Below are 18,897 nucleotides of genomic sequence, written 5' to 3' on the forward strand. Positions count from 1 at the left end.
TGCATGGAGCTAAGTAATCACCGGGGAAATATGGATGAATACAGTTGTCATCTCAGACCTCTCAGTTCACAAAAGATGTGCTATGCTTTCCTTATTACCTTATTCACCTTTCCTTTTTCAATACTTCTCACCAACTGCTCAAAACTTCCTCATTTCTCTGAGTTCAGAGGCCAGCTCCTCTCCCCAACACACATGATATCTTTCTTCGACTCTTTCCTTCACAGAACACTAACTAGGTGGCTTCAGGAGTGGGAGATTTATCTCTGGTGGGGACTTTGTGTGCCTAGAATCAACGCTTCCACTAAACCCCAGTACTAAGTGAGGCATTTTCCCAAATGTGAGTTATGATGACATAAGGACCCAAATACTCTCATTCACTGACAGAGAAAGTATGCGCTAGATCCAAACTTTCTTGAGAGAAATTTGGATGTTTTTCAAAATTTCTAAGTATACATTAAAATTTTACGTATGAAATAATTTACTATAGCATTTTTTTTATATACCTATTTTTCCCATTAAAAAATTTAAGTCTGGCTCAGTGCCCATAGCTCAGCTGTTAGGGCACCAGCCACTTGCACTGGGGTGGTGGGTTCAAACCCATGCCCAAGCCTGCTAAACAAACAAACAAACAAAAAATAGCCAGGCATTGTGGTAGGCACCTGTAGTCCCAGCTACTTGGGAGCTGAGGCAAGAGAATCACTTAAGCCCAGGAGTTTGAGGTTACTGTGAACTGTGATGCCATGGCACTCTGCCCAGGGTAACAGTTTGAGATTCTGTCTCAAAAAAAATAAATAATTTGTATCCCATACTATAAGCAAGATTGAGAAGAGTTCTATCATCCCCAGAAAGTTTCCCTGTGCCCTTTTGACATTATCTCCTCAATCCCTGGCACACACTGATCTGGTGGGCTTTTTTCCTGTAGTTTTTTCCTTTCCAGAATGGAAACAGTATAATATGTAAGATTTTAAGTTAGCTTCTTTTGATCATGTCCAATATACAATTTTTATGGATCATTTTAAAATCATATCTAAGAAATTTTACACAACTTTTTTAGCAGCTTTATGAGACATAATTCATGTAATATAAAATGGGCCCATTAAAAGTGTACAATTCAGTGGTTTTTGGTATATTCACTGAGTTATACAACCATCACCACAATCCAGTTTTAAAGCATTTTCACCACCCTCAAAAGAAACTCCCTGACAATTAGCAGTCATGTCCTGTACTGTACACTTGGGAGCTTAGAATAACTGTAGTTTATTACCTCATAGTCCCGAGGCCAGAAGTTCAAAATCAGTTATCACAGGACCAAGATCAAGGTGTCAGCAAGGCAGCAGCCCCTCTAGACGCTCTAGGGAAGATTCCATTCCCTGCCTTTTCCTGCTTAGGGAGACTGCCAGAATTCCTTGGCTTGTGACTCTATTACTCCAGTCCTCAAGGCCAACATCTTCAATTATCTGTTTCATCTTCATATCATCTTATCTTTTTGCATTCTAATCTCCCTCTTCCCCTCTCTTGTAAGGATACATGTGATTGCATTTAAGGCCTAGCTACATAATCCAGAAGAATCTCTCCATCTCAAGATCCTTAATTTATTCACCTCAGCAAAGTTCCTTTTTTGCCATATGAGGTAACATTCACAGGTCCCAGGGCTTATGTCATAGATATTTTGGGGGAGGCCATTTTTTAGTTTATAACATTCCACATTCCTGCAGCCCCAGGCAACCACTGATATGCCTTCTGTCTTTATAGATTTGCCTGTTCTGGACATGTCATAAAAACATAGATGAACAATATATTTTCCTTGCGACTAGTTTCTTGCTGTCAGCATAATGTTTTCAAGGTTCATCCATGTTGTTGCAGTATTGGCTGTGCAAGTGATATTAGTACAGCATTTCTTTTGATGGCTGAATAATATTTTGTTGCATGGATACGTATTTATTGTTTATCCATTTTTCAGTTGATAGACATTTGATTTGTTACTACTGTCGGGTTACTATGAACCGTGTTACTTGTACATTCATGTGCAAGTTTTTGTGGACATATGTTTTCATTTCTCTTGAGTATATGACAAATAGTAGATTCCCTGGGTCACATAGCAACTTTGTTTACCATTTTGAGGAACTATCAAATAGTTTTCCAAAGTGGCTGCAACATTTTCCACTGTCCCCAGAGATGTATGAGTTTCCTCATTTCTCTACAAAACCTTCAATGTTTACATTGTGTTTTGTTGTTGTTTGTTTGTTTGTTTATAGCCATTTAGTGGATGTGAGGTTTTATCTTGTGGGTTTGAATTTAATTTACCTAAGGACTAATGATATTGAGCATTTTTCATGTTCTATTTGGTCATTCATGTATCTTTGGAGAGAGATGTCTATTTGAATCCTGTGCTCACTTTTAAGTTGGGTTATTTGTCTTTTTAGTGTCTGAGAAATGTTATGCCACATCCTTCTGGCTTCCGTTGTTTCAAATGAGAAATTCACTGAAATTGGAATTGGTGTTCTTTTCATAAGTAATCGTTTCTCTCTGTTTTTAAGATATGTTCTTTGTCTGTAGTTTTCAGAACCTTATGTTGTATTATAGCATATTCTTTGGGTTTATTCTATTTGAGATTAATTCCTATACTTGGATATGTAGTTTGTGACTTATGCCAAATTTGAGAAGTTTTAAGGCATTTTGAATACTTTTTCAAGTCCCACAGTTTCTTCTTTCCTTCTGGGACTCTGATGATGCAGAAGTTCGCTTTTCTTAAAATGTCTCACAGATTGCTGAGGTTATGTTCATTTATTTTCAGTCTATTTAGTTCTGTTATTCAGAATGAGTAAATTTTATTGATCTGTCTTCAAGTTCAATAATTCTATCCTTTGTCATCTCTATTCTCCTATGGAGTCCATCTAGTGAGATTTTTATTTTGGTTATCATATTTTTTAGTTCCCACATATCTTTTGTTATTCTGCTATTGATTTCCAATTTAATTCCAAATGCTCTGTTGAGTTTATTCTTTATTTTTCCTTTTCTTTATGATGTTTATTACACAGAGTTTTAAAATTTTTAATTTTGACTTGGCGCCTATGGCTCAAGTGGCTAAGGCACCAGCCACATACACCCAAGGTGGTGGGTTCCAATCCAGGCCAGACCCGCCAAACAACAATGACGGCTGCAACCAAAAAATAGCCGGGCGTTGTGGTGGGCACCTGTGATTCCAGCTACTTGGGAGGCAGAGGCAGGAGACTCTCTTGAGCCCAGGAGTTGGAGGTTGCTGTGAGCTGTGATGCCATGGCACTCTACCCAGGGGGACAGCTTGAGGCTCTGTCTCAAAAAAAAAAAAAAAAAAAATTAAGAAAAAATAAAATTTTTAATTTTGACAAATCTCTCAGCCATTTTTTATGATATCTGCCTTTACATTACTTACATATATCTTCCAAGACCAGAATTAGATCTTTATGTGGCTATTTTTCATATTTAATATTTATATCTTTTTACATCAAAATTATATCTGACCTACAAAAAAATGGTACCCATACTGCAGAAATTGCTTCATAACATTGAGAAGGAACAAATCTTCCCTAACTCATTCTACAAAGCCAGTATCACCTTGGTACCAAAGCCAGGAAAAGACACAACAAAAAAGAAAACTACAGATCAATATCCCTTATGAATATAGATACAAAAATCCTCAATAAAATTCTAGCAAACCAAATTCAGTAGCATATTAAAAAAAAAAAAATCCACCACCAATGAGTGAGCTTCATCCCAGGATGCAAGAATGGTTCCATATATGTAAATCCGTAAATGCAACTCATCACATAAACAGAAGCAAAAACAAAGATCATATGATATCTCAGAGGCAAAAAAAAGCCTTTGACAAAATTCAGCACACTTTCATGATAAAACTCTTAACAAAATAGGCATAGATGGAACATACTGCAAAATTCTAAAAGCCAGACCAGGCACAGTGGCTCACACTTGTAATCCTAGCACTCTGGGAGGCTGAGGAGGGTGGATTTCTTGAGTTCATGGGTTCAAGACCAGCCTGAGCAAAAGTGAGACCCCGTTGCTACTAAAAATAGAAAAATTGAGGCAAGAGGATTGCTTGAGACTGAGTTGGAGGTTGCTGTGAGCTATGACACCACAACACTGTATCCAGGGTGACAGCTTGAGACTCTGTCTCAAAAAAAAAATATTATGGAAGCCATATATGACAGACCCATAGCCAGCATCATATTGAATAAAGCAAAGCTGAAAGCACTCCCCTTCATACCTGGAACAAGACAAGGATGCCCACTTTCCCCACTTCTATTCAACATAGTGCTAGAAGTCCTATCCAGAGCAATCGGGTAAGAGATGGAAATTAAGAGAAGGAAATGAAGAAAGAGGAGGCCCAAGTATCACTCTTTCCTGATGATATGATCTTATAACTACAAAACCCCAAAAATTCTCCCAAGAGACTCCTGGATTTTATAAATAAATTCAGCAAAGTCTCAAGTTATAAAATCAATGTACACAAATCAGTAGCATTCTTATTCACCAATAACAGTCAATCTGTAAACCAAATCAAAGACTCAATACCTTTCAAAGTGGCTATAAAGAAAACAAAATATGGGCGGCACCTGTGGCTCAAAAGAGTAGGGCGCCAGCCCCATATACTGGAGCTGATGATATGATCTTATACTTAGAGAACCCCAAACACTCAACCATAAGACTCCTGGAAGTCATCAAAAAATACAGTAATGTCTCAGGATATAAAATTGATGTCCACAAGTGAGTAACCTTTGTATATGCCAATAACAATCAAGATGAGAGGCTAACTAAGAACACAACTCCCTCCACCAAAGCTTCAAAGAAAATGAAATACCTAGGAATATACCTAAGAAAGGAGGTGAAGGACCTCTATAAAGAAAATTATGAAACCCTAAGAAAGGAAATAGCAGAGGACATTAACAAATGGAAGAACACACCATGCTCATGGCTGGGAAGAATCAACATTGTTAAAATGTCTATACTTCCCAAAGGAATCACCTATTCAATACCATCCTTATTAAGATACCAACATCGAACTTTCAAGATTTGGAAAAAATGATTGTGCATTTTGTCTGGAACCAGAAAAAAAACCCGTATAGCTAAGGCAGTTCTTAGTAATAAAAACAAAGCTGGGGGCATCACCATACCAGATTTCAGGCTGTACTACAAAGCCATAGTGGTCAAGACAGCATGGTACTGGCGCAAAAACAGAGACATAGACATTTGGAATCAAATAGAAAACCAGGAAATAAAACTAACATCTTTTTCTTTTTTTTGCAGTTTTTGGCCAGGGCTGGGTTTGAACCCATCACCTCAGGCATATGGGGCTGGCGCCCTACTCCTTTGAGCCACAGGCAACACCCTGAAACTAACATCTTATAACCACTTAATCTTTGATAAACCAAACAAGAACATACCTTGGGGGAAAGACTCCCTATTCAATAAATGGTGCTGATAGAACTGGATATTCACACTTAAAAGACTGAAACTGGACCCACACTTTTCTCCACTCACAAAAATTGATTCAAGATGGATAAAGGACTTACATTTAAGGCATGAAACAATAAAAATCCTCAAAGAAAGCATAGGAAAACACTAGAAGATATTGGCCTGGGGAAAGACTTCATGAAGAAGACCACCGTGGCAATTGCAACAACAACAAAAATAAACAAATGGGACTTAATTAAACAGAAAAGCTTCTGTACAGCTAAGGAGACAACCTGCACAATGGGAAAGGATATTTGCATATTATGAATCAGACAAAAGCTAGGTAACTTTCTCTAATGACAAACCCACAAAAGCTAGGCAACTTTGTTTGATAACCAGGATCTATAGAGAACTCAAATTAATTCACATGAAAAAAGTCAACAATCCCACAGATCAATGGGCAAGAGACATGAATAGAACCTTCTCTATGAAGACAGATGAATAGCTAACAAACATATGAAAAAATGCTCATCATCCCTAATTATTAGAGAAATGCAAATCAAAACCACCCTGAGATATCATCTAACTCCAGCAAGAATGGCCCATATCACAAAATCTCAAAACTGCAGATGTTAGTGTGGATGTGCAGAGAAAGGAACACTTTTACACTGCTTGTGGGACTGCAGACTAATACAACCTTTAGGGAAGGACGTATGGAGAACCCGCAAAGAACTCAAGCTAAACCTCCCATTTGATCCTGCAATCCCATTACTGGGCATCTACCCAGAAGGAAAAAAATCCTTTTACCATAAGGACACTTACACTAGACTTTATATTGCAGCTCAATTTACAATCGCCAAAATGTGGAAACAGCCTAAATGCCCACCAACCCAGGGATGGATTAACAAGCTGTAGTGTATGTACACCATGGAATACTATTCAGCCATTTAAAAAAATGGAGACTTTACAGCCTTTGTGTTAACATGGATGGAAGTGGACCACATTATTCTTAGTAAAGCATCACAAGAATGGAGAAGCATGAATCCTATGTACTCAATTTTGATATGAAGACAATTAATGACACAGAGAGGGTGGGGGAAGGGGAGAGCAGAGAGAGAAAGAAGGAGTGAGGGGGGTGGGAGAAAGGAAGGGAAGGAGGGAGGGGGTGGGGTCTTGGTGTGTGACACACCTTTTGGGGGCAAGACATGATTGTAAGAGGGACTTTACCTAACAAATGCAATCAGTGTAACCTGGTTTCTTGTACCCTCAATGAATCCTCAACAATAAATAAAAAAATAAATAAAAAGCAGATTGCCCCTGTATACCTGGAAAATGAAAGGGAATGAAAGATATGCAGGAGAATTGAGGATAGTTGTAGAATAGGGGCCCACCTTGTGTTTTTATGAAGTTTTACTGGGACACAGCTACACCTCTGTTGCACACAGAGGGTAAACTTTGGATGGAGACACTAGACCAGATTTTTCAACCCTGGTCACTTAGCTGATGAGTGAGCCTTCTGACTGCCCAGCAGGTCCATCTGGACACAGCTTCATTTTCACTCAATCCTAACAACTGCTGAAAGGTAGAAATTATCTTTTTCAGTTGGGGCAATTAAGGATGTAATGCACTGCAGTCTACTAAATTTTGTAAGGTCCACAGATACATCCTGAAAGAGCATGTGCAGAGTAAATATTTGTGGGAGACACAGAACCCACTGAGCCCAACATTGTCAAGGACAGCTAACGTTGGACAAACACTCCCACTGCTGGCTCTGATCTAGAATCCTTGGATGTGTCACCTGACTTAATCCTCTAAGCCATTCTCTGAGGAGGACACCACCACTAGCCTCACTCCACAGCAGAGAAATGAGGTTCCAAGGAACAAAATGAATCTCACACAATGGCACAAGCAGGATATGGAAAGGAGAGCGTTCAACCAAGGGTGGCTGGCCCCGTTCTTAAGACCTCCTCCTAGAAGGGTGCATGTACCCCAAAGCTTGGCATTCAGCTTTGGGGATCCAGGAGCCTCCTAAATGCATTGAGGGCCGCACCCCACAGATGGCCCAGGAGCCCCCGGTGATGCTTGTGACTGCACATCCCACAGCTCACCCTGCCCTGCCATCTCGCACTCATCTCTTGTCCAGCCTAAAACCTTGTGCCCCAGGAAACCGCCTGAGACTGCCTGGGCTAACAGACCTGCCCCACTGGCCTCCTGGCTAAACATGCTGCTAACTCTCCCTGTTCTGCCTTCACCAATGTGACCACCTCTCTGGTCCCTGAAATACCTTTCACCTACAGCCAATAATTCTGTTTGTTCAACTTGACTTTCTCTTTTAGGCTAAGAATTTTGTCACATATGAAACAATTTTAGGCTCAGATTGCCAGATTGCATTTATGGAGGAATGTTCTTGGCTCCTAGTTCAGGCTACCCAGTCACCTGCTCTGGGCACTTTAACGCCTCCTATTTTTATCTGTTACTTCTAAGCCATCGATCAACAGGTGTGCTGACAACAGCCTTTCTTAGTTTCAATGTATCATTTATTTCTGAATCATTTTCCTCTCATTTAGAGGATGGAGGGGAGAAAAGCAAGGAGGAAGCTCTGTTATCCTGCTTGGGGCCCCGACACATTTGTGTTCAGAGGCTGGAGTTTACACACAAGAAACATAGAGGACTCTGGCAGAGCAGAGGCAAGAAGCAGGGGACGGGGAGGCATCCTGGTGCTGCAGGCTCAGGCTGGGTTGAGGGACCGGCAGGTCCTAGAGGCAGAGGACAGGAGCGCATGGGGGGAGGAGCCTGTGCCAAGCACTGACTAGGATACAAGTGGACTCTGGGAGTTGCTGCTTGGGGGCCGCTTGAAGGACTGAGCAGCAGAAGTGAATCTAAGAAAGCTCAGTCCCCACATGGGGGTGGCAGCAGGGAAGTATGGGGACAGCAGTGGTCTCCCATAGGCTTGGGTGCTGGCCTTTCCTGATTGGGCTATGGGCCTCAGGGTTAGGGTGGCTCCTAGTAGCTGCTCAGAGCCAGGAGGACAGGGATTTAGCCTGGACCCACAGGTGGGCCCAATGCCCCCAAGGGTCCTGGAGCTGGACTGGCAGAATCAGAAGCCTCCATCAGGGTGTCCCCATGGTATCCTGTGACCCTGAGGAGGGAGATGAGGAGGAAAGTCAAACAGAATGAATCCTTTCCTTGGCCTTCTTTCCTGTTCCTTTCTCCTCCCCGTCCCTGTTACCTGGTCACCCCGTTACCTGCCTTCCCTGTCACCTGCTCCAGCCGGACCAGCTACTACCCAGCTACTGTTGGCTAATTCCTCCTGCCCTTCTTCCTCTAGGGACACAGACTGAGTCTGAGCCTGGGGTTTGGGGGCACCAGGAAAACCTCGGCCTATCTCTAAGGTCCATTTCTAAGGGAGACAGAGTTGTGAAAAATAATACATATTTAATTGAGCCTTAGTTATACTTTTACTTGCCTCTGTGCTCTCTGTCTGCATTGCCTCCCAGGCTGCGCCCAGGCCCACTCACCCACCCAGGCCCCACTCACCGGCGCCTGCAGCTCAGGAGGCCAAACAGGACTCACAGCACAAGGCCTATGGCCACAGGGAGTCCACACAGCACAGAGACCAGGAGTCTGGGGGCAGCAGAGTCCAGGTAGAGGGGGGCACTGGATTTCCTGCAAGGAGGAGGAAGAAGGGGGTGGGATGTCGCCTCGGATGTCACCTGCTCCAGTTCTGTCACTCAGGCCCTTTGTGGCTAGAGTGTTCCTATAAAGATTCACCTCGAAATGAGACACAGGGGAGGGGACGGGGTGTGCAGGGGTCTCTGAATCTCAGAGGAGACCCTCCTGGAGGGAACCCTGGAAGCTTGGATGGAAGGCTGGCCGGCAGAAGACCAAGGGAACAGTCTGAGAGATGGGAGGGATAGAGACAGGGAATAGGAATGCCCTGAGCAGGCCAGGCAGGGCAGGGCCCTCAGATTGGCCCAGACGCAGGAGGCTACTGAGGCTAAAGAGACAGGCAAAGTTGCCAGGACAGGAAAGTCCCCAGAATCAGAGAAAGGCAGGCCAGGGCTAGGGCCACACAGAGGGGATGGGGAGGCCTCTAGGGAACAACAGCCAGGAAGCCTGCATCTCTGCTCTGTCTCTGCCCCCTGAGTGGCTCTGGTCCTGCACCATTTCGGGGTCTCATTTATTCTGCTGTGATATTTCGGCTGATCCTGAAGATGCCCTTGGGTCTGAGTCCTGAGAGGCTCCCCCGCCTCCATGTCTGTGGGCCCATCAGGGAGGGAGGAAGTCCCCTAAGGGTTCCACGTGCCACAGCCCTCCCAACTGAGAGCCTTTTAACAGGATGCTTGCTTTACTGGTTGAAAGCTATTCTGTGGCATCTCATGGCTGTTTGAACTTGTATTTCCCCATAAGTGTGGGCATCACACGTCTGCTCTTTAGATTTTCTCTCCCCAACCCTGCCTGTCACGGGCTGCCCCCGTTTTCCATTGGGATTCTGGCCCTTCTCTTCAGTAGCATGAGCCGCTGGTGCATTACCAAGCTGGTTTCAGATCTTCTCGTTAACTTTTCCCAGTCCATCATCTGCTTGACAGCTTTTCCCGTAGTGCTCGACAGTGAATAAAATTCCTCCATGGTGATGTAATCAAAGTACTTTTTCCTTGTAATTTGTGCTCATAAGATTTGTATAAGCCATCCTTCCTCACTCCTGGGTCACACAGGTATACTTCCGCAGTATTTTTTTTTTCCATTTAATTTATTACTTTTCTTTTTCACATATATAAATCGAAGTCATCTGGAACACACCTATTTATGTGTTTAAGTAGGCATCCAGTTTGGGGTTCACTTTAAATTTTTTCTTATGTTCCACCAGTTTCCTCAAGGATGCCAGCCAGATAATAAGCCGTTTCTCCCACTGATCTGGGTGCTGCCTTATCTCAAAGTCCATTCCTCTATACACACAGGCCTGTCCCAGCTCTCGGGCTGTTTCCATTGTCCCATTTATCAGGTCTTGCACAAGCACCTCGTGGTATCAGTTTTATCACATTTGCTAAGCATGTCCTCTCTTCATTTTTACTTATCATGGTTGAATTGGCCAGTCACCCATCTTCTGTTTAAATTCAGTTTGGGAGTTAATTTATCAAGTTCTTTAAAAGAAGACAAGCCAAAGTCATATTTGGAGTCATGTTTAAAGACTTTGTAACTTCGGAGAAATTGACATTATCATAATATTATTGTTTCCTCCAACGTCACGGACTATTTCTGTTTATTCAGATCACCTGTCATTTCTTAGCAGTTTAAAATTTCCTCCAAACAGGTCTTGAACTAATTCTTCTTAGACACTTTTTAGATGTTGTTGTTGTAATGAGTAGTACCTCATGTGATTAGATTCTCTACATGATTGTTCTTGATAGAGAAGGCCTTCTGATATTTGTCACTGGCTCTTGTACCTGGCAGCCTTGCTAAACTCTCTTGTGAGGTCTAACAGTGGGTTGCTTCAGCCTAATTTTTCTCCAAGTAAATGATTCCATCATCTGCAAGGGTGAGTTGCTTTTCTTCTCATCCAGTTCTCTTTTTGCCTTCTCTGTTTTCCTTTTCTTCTAGCTCTGGGCAGGACCTTTAACACTATACTGAGCATTAGGGAATGGCTGGGGAGACCCTTGATTTGAGTTTGTATTTTCTCAACTCAGCAATATTTAGAATAGTCATTGGCGTGCGGTCTTTACCAAGTTACATCCTCCTATCTCTACTTTAATAAGAACTTTTTCTTAGTTTCTTAGATTATAAATATTTTGAAACTTCTCAGAGATTTTTCTGCATTGGCGGACCTTTTCCTGTAGTTTATTTGTTCGCTTCATTTACATTACTGGATTTTCTAAAGTTGAACTAGCCTTTTAATTCTGGGATGAAATTTACCTGATCATAATACATTCTTTTTAGTGAGCTAGTTTTATTTTATTTTTGACTCCATGTATATCAGGGAAATGAACCTATAATTTAATTTTCTTGTCTTACACTTAACTGCTTTAGAGACTTTAAGGACACTGGCCATTTAGATGGGCTAGGCTGCTGTGGTCATTTTCTGTTGTTTTCTGCAACATCTTATATGAAATATGAGTCAAATGTTTCCTGAAATGTTGGTGATACCCATAAATCCATCTGAGCCTTTGGATTTTCTGTGAGAATGGGTCTTTATCAAGCATTTTGATTTCTTTCATATGTATGAATCTATTCACATGTGTATTTTCTTGTGCTAGTTGTGATTTTTATGTGTTTTTAAGGATTTCTCCACTTTTAGGATTACTCATGAGATTTAGTCCATGTTATATCAATATTTACTAAAAAATCTTGGTAGAATGAGTGTGTGGTCACTTTCCTGTTTTTCCAGTTTGTTCTTTATATTTTCTTTTGACATATCTTGACAAATGCAAGTGTATTCTATTAAACTTTAAAGGAATGAATCATCAATTTCCCTGATCTCCATTTTAAAAATTGATTTTTAAATTTCCTTCAGCCCTCACCATCATTGTTTTCTCCTCTCTATTTCTCTGGATTTGGTCTGTTGCTGACTTCCCATCTTCTTCTCCTTTTTTTTTTTTTTTTTGTTAAATCATAACTGTGTACATTAATGCAATCATGGGGTACAATGTGCTGTTATATTTATATACAATTTGAAATATTTTCATCAAACTGGTTAACACAGCCTTTACGGCATTTTTTTAGTTATTGTGTTAAGACATTTATATTCTACACCTAGTAAGTTTCACATGTACCCTTGTAGGATGCACCGTAGGTGTGGTCCCACCAACTACTCTCCCTCCACCCAACCTTCCCCCTCCCCTCCTTCCCATCTTCTTGAGTTGACTGCTTAGCTCATTTGTTTTTCACCTTTTATGTTTTCCAATAAATGTATTTCTAGGTACTAATTGGCTTTGTTCATATTAGCATGCCCATACATTTTGATATACAGTATTTAAATTATTAAAATATGTTATTTACATACATAATAATTTATATAAGAATATATTAAAATATTTTTAGGTTCAAAACATACTATTTTATCATTACTTCTCTTCTGCATTCTTAATTTCACTGCATTAATTTAGAGAGTATATCTGTATCATGTTGATTCTTTAGAATGTCTTTGGGCTTACTTACAAAAGGAGTACTTTTGTAAATACATTCCATATATTTGAAAAAATGTATATGATCTTTTATTCATGGGGAGAGTTATATATGTGTGTATGCACGTACAGGTTATATATGTTTGTAACTAGTCTGTTTTATGAAGCATTCTTAATAAATTTATAGAGTTGAAAACAATTTGAAATATGCAATTACATATTCTATGTATTAGAAAATAGTACTTACTTAGAACTTTATACTTACTATATACTCATATATCATAATGTATATAACATACTTATACATGTTATTCAGTGGTTTAATACCTGGAATGTCTTAGTGACCTGGTTTAGAATGTTGGCTCATCTGCTTCATTTTTGCCTCTTTGGTTCTAATCCTCTGAGAGGGATGTGACTCTCCAAATACCTGTGTTCATGATTTATTTCTTTTTGCATTTCCCATAATGTTGCCCAGTATTTTTTTTTGTGAAATATTTAGGCACATTATGTTTATATTCCTGTATTTTCATAGTCAAGTGTGCCTTTTACTTGTATCATATATCTGTCTCATGATGTTGTACCTTAAGTTCTGTCTTATTAAATATAAGAATTTTACAACTTTCCACAACTGTTTGTTTTATGTTAGCCAGCTATAAATTCTAACTCTTTTCTTTACCTTTTAAAATCTTTTTCTAAGTGTATTACATGTAAGCAATATATTGTGAAAATTGTTGGAAACTCAGAGAATTTCTGTTCTAATTTTATGTGCTTAATCCACTTACATTTAGTGGAACTACTTTTTATTAGGACTTATTTCTGCCTTTTAATTTCATGTTTTTCATTTTCCCTGCTTTATATTTTAAAGACTTTCACCCGATTTTCCTTTCCTGCTTAAAGGGGTATATGTTTTATTTGCTTAACTTGAAGACTTAAAACTATATTGATAATGCCCAATGGCACATTGAAGTTATCAGTATCTACACATCACCTCTCATGAGACAAAAATCTAACCATCCTTTCATTGGCCTCTAGTTTCTTTCTTTTTTTTTTTTTAGAGACAGAGTCTTAGTTTGTCACCCTCAGTAGAGTGCTGTGGTGTGACAGCTCACAGCAACCTCCAAGTCCTGGGCTTAGGCGATTCTCTTGCCTCAGTCTCCTGAGTAGCTGGGACTACAGGTGCCTGCCACAACACCTGGCTATTTTTTTGTTGCAATTTGGCTGGGGTTGGGTTTGAACCCGCCACCTTCGGTATATGGGGCCAGTGCCCTACTCACTGAGCCACAGGCACCGCCTGGGCCTCTAGTTTCTCCTCCTCACACCATGTTTTTATTGTCTAGGACAGAATGTCTACAATGTTATTTTTCCATGGTCATGGATATACTTTTTCTTTTTCTTCTTTTTGCATTAGCTCCTATTGTTTTTAAATAAAAAAAGACACACAAAAAATACCTTATCAAGGTGCTTGACGGCCCTTACTTCCTCGCTTCTTGCGCCATCTCCAGGCTGTGTTGCTCATTTTAACTGAGTCCTTCCTGCAGGAGCCATTTTTTCAGTGGGAGGCTCTGCCAAAACTTCTGAGGTTTTGGAAGTGCAAAGGTATCGTGACAAGAAATGAGAATTCGGATGGATATAAAATCCTAGATGCAAACTTCGTTTCTCTAATACTTGAGAATAATTACTCAATTCTCTTCCTGCATCCAGCGTTCCTGTTAGGAAGCCTGATGTGAGTCTAATTCTTGTTTATTTGTGGGTGATCTGAAAGCCTTCAGAATTTTCTCTCTGTTTTTGATGTTTTTACATTTCACATGATGATTCTAGAGGTGAGAGTGTGTGTGAGTGGCTCTGTCTCCGTGTGCGTTTCCTGTTCTCTATTCTTGCCAAGGTTTGAGTCTTCTCTCTGCCTATAATTCTGAAAAATGTATCTCGGTTGTTTCTGCAAATATTTCTTCCTGTCCCTTGTGTCCCGCCTGCAGGGGTTCTGAAAACCCCTCTGTTAGGACATCTACTTTTGTCCCTCCTGTGTCCTAACTTCTGATTTTTAAGTCTCTGTCCTTTCCAGGAACAGTCCCTGAGAAATCCTCACTCTTCCAGCTCCCTCCCACTCACATCCTTTATCATTCCTGACAGTCTCCCTCCCAGGGGGTTCACAGCTGGTGTTTCCATTCAGCTCTTTTAATGGCTCTTCTTCTTGATCCCCCTGCTTCCCTCACCAACTCCCTTCCCCTGGAGCTGGACATTACTGTTAAGTCCAATTCTGTACTGCACTATCAGTTCCCACAGTTCCACTTCCCAGCCCTCTCTTCTGTGCTGTGCTAACATTCTATTAAGGTGGCAGTTCTAAGATGGCTGGTCCTTTGGCTTGTGAATTCAGGTTCCCCTGGGGTTATCTGATACTCAGTCTGAAGATGGGGAAGGAGTGCAGTGGGTCCCTTTCCTAGAGAGTGTGGAAAGTGAGAGGGCTAAGCCACAGGGCACATGATCCCTGACACCCCCATTGGCTGCTGTCCTTATCTCTGGTTAGGATTTCACCTTAAGCTCACTGGTTTGTAATGTCCCTGCCTGGTAGTTTGGAGCAGGAGCTTGTGCAGGAGCAAAATGTGCCCAGGCAGGTGTGGTCTGTTTTCATCACCCCACAGTGCTCTGCCTGTGCCTCTCAGTCCCCAAAGCACTCGGCTACTTGCAGCCTGTTAGGACTCCATGATAGCCTCAAACCCATGACTGCAAGGATAGGAGCAGAAATGGAAAGTATTCCTCTCACCTTTTTCCAGCTGGCAGCCTCCGTGTGCCCCAGGCTGCAGTCACTCCGCACAGCCACCTTCCATACCCACAGCCCCCAGTTCCCACATGTTCTGGGGCCCGTTTTGTCTCATTGCAGGAATCCCATTTTGTTGTCTTTCCTCTGGTTCTCCAGAATTCATACCTGCATCCTCCTGCCCATTCCTCTCTACCCAAGTGTGAACCTGGGCCTGGCTGCCCCTCCAAGTGCCCTATGCTCCAGCCATCCCCAAAAGGATCTTCAGGTGCCCTCTCCCTGGCTCTGACGCTGCATGATCTATCAGGCCATGGCTTCCCGGGCCCACCTTCCTGATGAAGCCCCAGACCTACCTGGTGTCAGAGCCATTGATAGAAGGATGACTGGAGGTCCCCTCTGGAGAAGTGATCAGAACTAAGGAGGACATGAAGAAGAAAAGTAGCTGCACAATGGACCCAAATAGAGAATGGAATTTTGTCCCAAAATTGTGGGAGTAAGTGGGAAGGGCCGTAGCTAGCTCCTTAAGGTCCCTCAGTACCGGGGTACCCGAAGGCTCAGGTATCTTTCTACCCAGCTGAATTCAAGGCCAGGGCTGGGCCCAAAAGGGAGGAGGCTCCCTCCCTCCAGTGAGAAGCAGACAGCAGGGCTGGGATACATAGGTGCACGGTCCTCCACATGGCCTTGCTCTTGGCACACCTGCCCTTCATTGGACCCACATGGCTATTTCATGATCAGATCACATAAGTGCATGTCTATCTCCCAGGGCGTGAAGCCCAGGAGGTCTTGAAGGTAGCTTCCCAGCAGCCCAGATCCCAGGGGATCAATTCCCGGTGTACACTGCCATAGTTTCTCCTTCTTGAGTGTAAAGACCTCAAGCTTCCTGGGCACCCCTCCTTCATACCCTAACTGAGATCCACGCCTACCTGTCCTTGTTGGGAGTGAGGTGAGGGTCCACATAGGAGAAGTTGTCGGTGCTAAAGAGAAAAGAAAGTTGACATCAAACATCTGGGGTGAGAAGAGAGAATGGGGTAGGGAATCCAAAGATGGAGAGGAAGTCGGGGGCCCACAGCCCACTTCCTCAGGATCCCTTAAGGCAGAGGTGCCCTGTGCCTAACATGGACACCACAACTATTATGGGGGTAAAATGAAGAATGATAATTGTGCCTGTGTGAGACAGAGAGAGAGACTCTAGGGCCCTGTCCGGGATGTCTGGGTGTATCTTCCCAGCAGTTGAAGCCTGGATGTGCAGGTGAAGCAGAGGTGAGGACTGGGGAGATATTGTGGAGGGTGAGGTTCATTTCCTCCAGGTTCAGGGCTGGCAGAGTTACTTACTCAAGAGCCTCACCTGGAGTCACCACCAGGCTGATCTCTCTGAGAACAACGATGGTTTTGCTAGAAGAGTTGTAAATTCCACACCAGTAGGATCCTGAGTCATTCTTCATCAGCTGAGTCATGGTAACATTGAAGAAGCCAGCTTTGGGCTCATCCCAGATGGTATATCGAGACTTCTGAGCTGCTGTCTGGGCTTTGGAGCTGTGGACTAGTATGGTACATCGATTCGGGGAAGTCTGGTGACACCAGGCTTTGGACTGATAAGGCCCTGTCATGGGTGAGTACTGGCATTTCAGAGACAGTGTCTGTCCCAGCGCTTGGTGAAGTTCCTCAGGTAACTTTCCCCCAGAACCTGTAACAAATCCTCAGGTTAGAGTCCTGGTAGCTTCCACAGGGCTGTGGAAGGGACAGAGAAAACATCGTCTCATGCCTACATGCAGAATGTGGCCACCAAAGCCATGCTCCTCATCAAAGTGCCCTCCTGCTCCCAGCCACCCTCAGCCATCACCCTACTGCCCTCCACCCTCCATAGCACCTGAGGTCAGTAGAACTAGCAGCACAGGCAGCAGCAGCAGGTGTGGGACCCCTCCGGCCATGCCACTGCCAAGTTGTTTCTGACAGTAGTGAAGAAGAGAAAACAGGAAGCCCTCAGTGGAGAGGGAGTTAGAAGCTTCCCTAAACCTGTGCAGTGGAAGAAGTGAAGAAAGTCAGTGCCTTGGTATGGGAAGTGGATGGCCCAGAGGGTGGGCTCTGTTGGCCAGGGGAGGAGAGACACCCAGCCCCTGGATTAGGGCCATTGCTACAGGTTGGTCTCTAGGGTGTGGCACCTAACCCTGCCCCGGGTGCTCAGAGCCCTTTTGCCCAACTTTTCCCCACTTGTGCTGCTCTATGCCTTCTAGCCCATCCTGCTCTTTCCCCAGTGTTGAGAGAGCTCTGAGAATGTTCCAGAATAAACCAGAGTCCTGAGTCCCTCCAGGATCCAGAACTGGACAGGGCCCTAACTCCCAGGCATGGTGGGTCTATGATGGCCTTTCACCCCGGGACAGTTCATGGGGGAGGGCGGTGAATTTCAATTCCCGCACTGTAGGGATGCTCCCTGGGAAAGGTGGGGCCAGAGAATAGGGAGGTAAGAAAGTTGTGGACAGGGGTGAATAGAGGAGAGGAAGGTACAGCTGAATCATTTAAAAGGAGCTCGGGATCACGGGGTCATCTCAGTCCGTGTTCACTGGATGAATACACAAGTGCGTGAAGAGGTGAGGACTGACAAACCCTGTCATTTTTTTTTCCAGTGGTAAGACAGGATTTTATTAGAACGAAAGGAATACAGAAGGAGTAAAAAGGCACCAGAGCTTCTGGCAAAAGGGAAGACCCAAATCAGAAGTCTCCCAAACCCTGTTATTTTTAACAACGTGCACACGAAAATGTGGAAAGGAAAAGAACAATCAAAGTTTCAATCATCCAGGAACAAAATGAGGTGGTATTGGATTGTAACCCAAAATGTACATTAAATTTCTTTCCTTTTTTTTTTTTTTTTTTTTTTTTTGAGACAGAATCTCAAGCTGTCGCTCTGGGTAGAGTGCTGTGGCGTCACAGCTCACACAACCTCCAACTCTTGGGCTTAAGTGATTCTCTTGCCTCAGCCTCCCAAGTAGCTGGGACTACAGGCACCCGCCTCAATGCCCAGCTATTTTTTGGTTGTGATTGTCATTGTTGTTTGGGAGGCCTGGGCTTGATTCGAACCTGCCAGCTCTGGTGCATGTGGCTGGCACCCTAGCCACTGAGCTATAGGTGCCAAGCCCATACATTAAATTTATTTGAATCCATTCTTATATAAAGAAATGATAGAATAAGGAACTGACTGGGTGAGAATGGACTAAGCAACCTAAGTGCATGAAGACCCTGCTGTGGTCTGAATGTTGGTGTTCCCCTAACCCTGACATGTTGAAACTGGGGCCCCAGTGTGAAGGAATTCAGGGGTGAGAACTTGTGGGAAATTTTTAAGGCATGAAAGCTCTCCTCATGAATAGTATCTGTGTCCTCATAAGAGACTGAAGGGAGTGTCTTTCCCCTTGCCGCATGTGGGGATCCAGCAAGAAGGTGCCATCTTGGAAGAAGACAGCAGTTCCTCACCAGACAGCACATCTGTTGGTCCCTCAAATCTATGAGATTTTCCTCCTCTAGAGCTTGAGGAATAAATTTCAATAATTTATAAAGGACTCATCTAAAGTATTGTGTTATGGCAGCCTG

General features: G+C 42.9%; 1 protein-coding gene across 2 annotated transcripts; it reads right to left on the bottom strand.

Moving 5' to 3' along the window:
* Positions 1-3,264: 3,264 nt before the first annotated feature.
* TREML4 (triggering receptor expressed on myeloid cells like 4) lies at positions 3,265-17,326 on the bottom strand. 2 transcript variants are annotated; one of them, XM_023512951.1, is made up of 6 exons: positions 17,186-17,326; positions 16,664-17,002; positions 16,242-16,292; positions 15,672-15,732; positions 8,986-9,114; positions 3,265-3,309 (listed from the first exon to the last, which is right to left on the bottom strand). In XM_023512951.1, the coding sequence occupies exons 1-5, from the start codon at positions 17,244-17,246 to the stop codon at positions 9,018-9,020; spliced, it is 609 nt and encodes a 202-aa protein (XP_023368719.1). In that variant the 5' UTR covers positions 17,247-17,326; the 3' UTR covers positions 3,265-3,309; positions 8,986-9,017. The 2 variants fall into 2 exon arrangements, with proteins under 2 accessions (XP_023368719.1, XP_012660171.1); XM_012804717.2 differs by lacking the exon at positions 3,265-3,309 and adding an exon at positions 7,968-8,587.
* Between the last annotated feature and the right edge of the window lie 1,571 nt (positions 17,327-18,897).

Source organism: Otolemur garnettii, unplaced genomic scaffold, assembly GCF_000181295.1.
Source record: "Otolemur garnettii isolate 467f Iridium unplaced genomic scaffold, OtoGar3 scaffold00031, whole genome shotgun sequence".
NCBI classification, from domain to species: domain Eukaryota; kingdom Metazoa; phylum Chordata; class Mammalia; order Primates; family Galagidae; genus Otolemur; species Otolemur garnettii.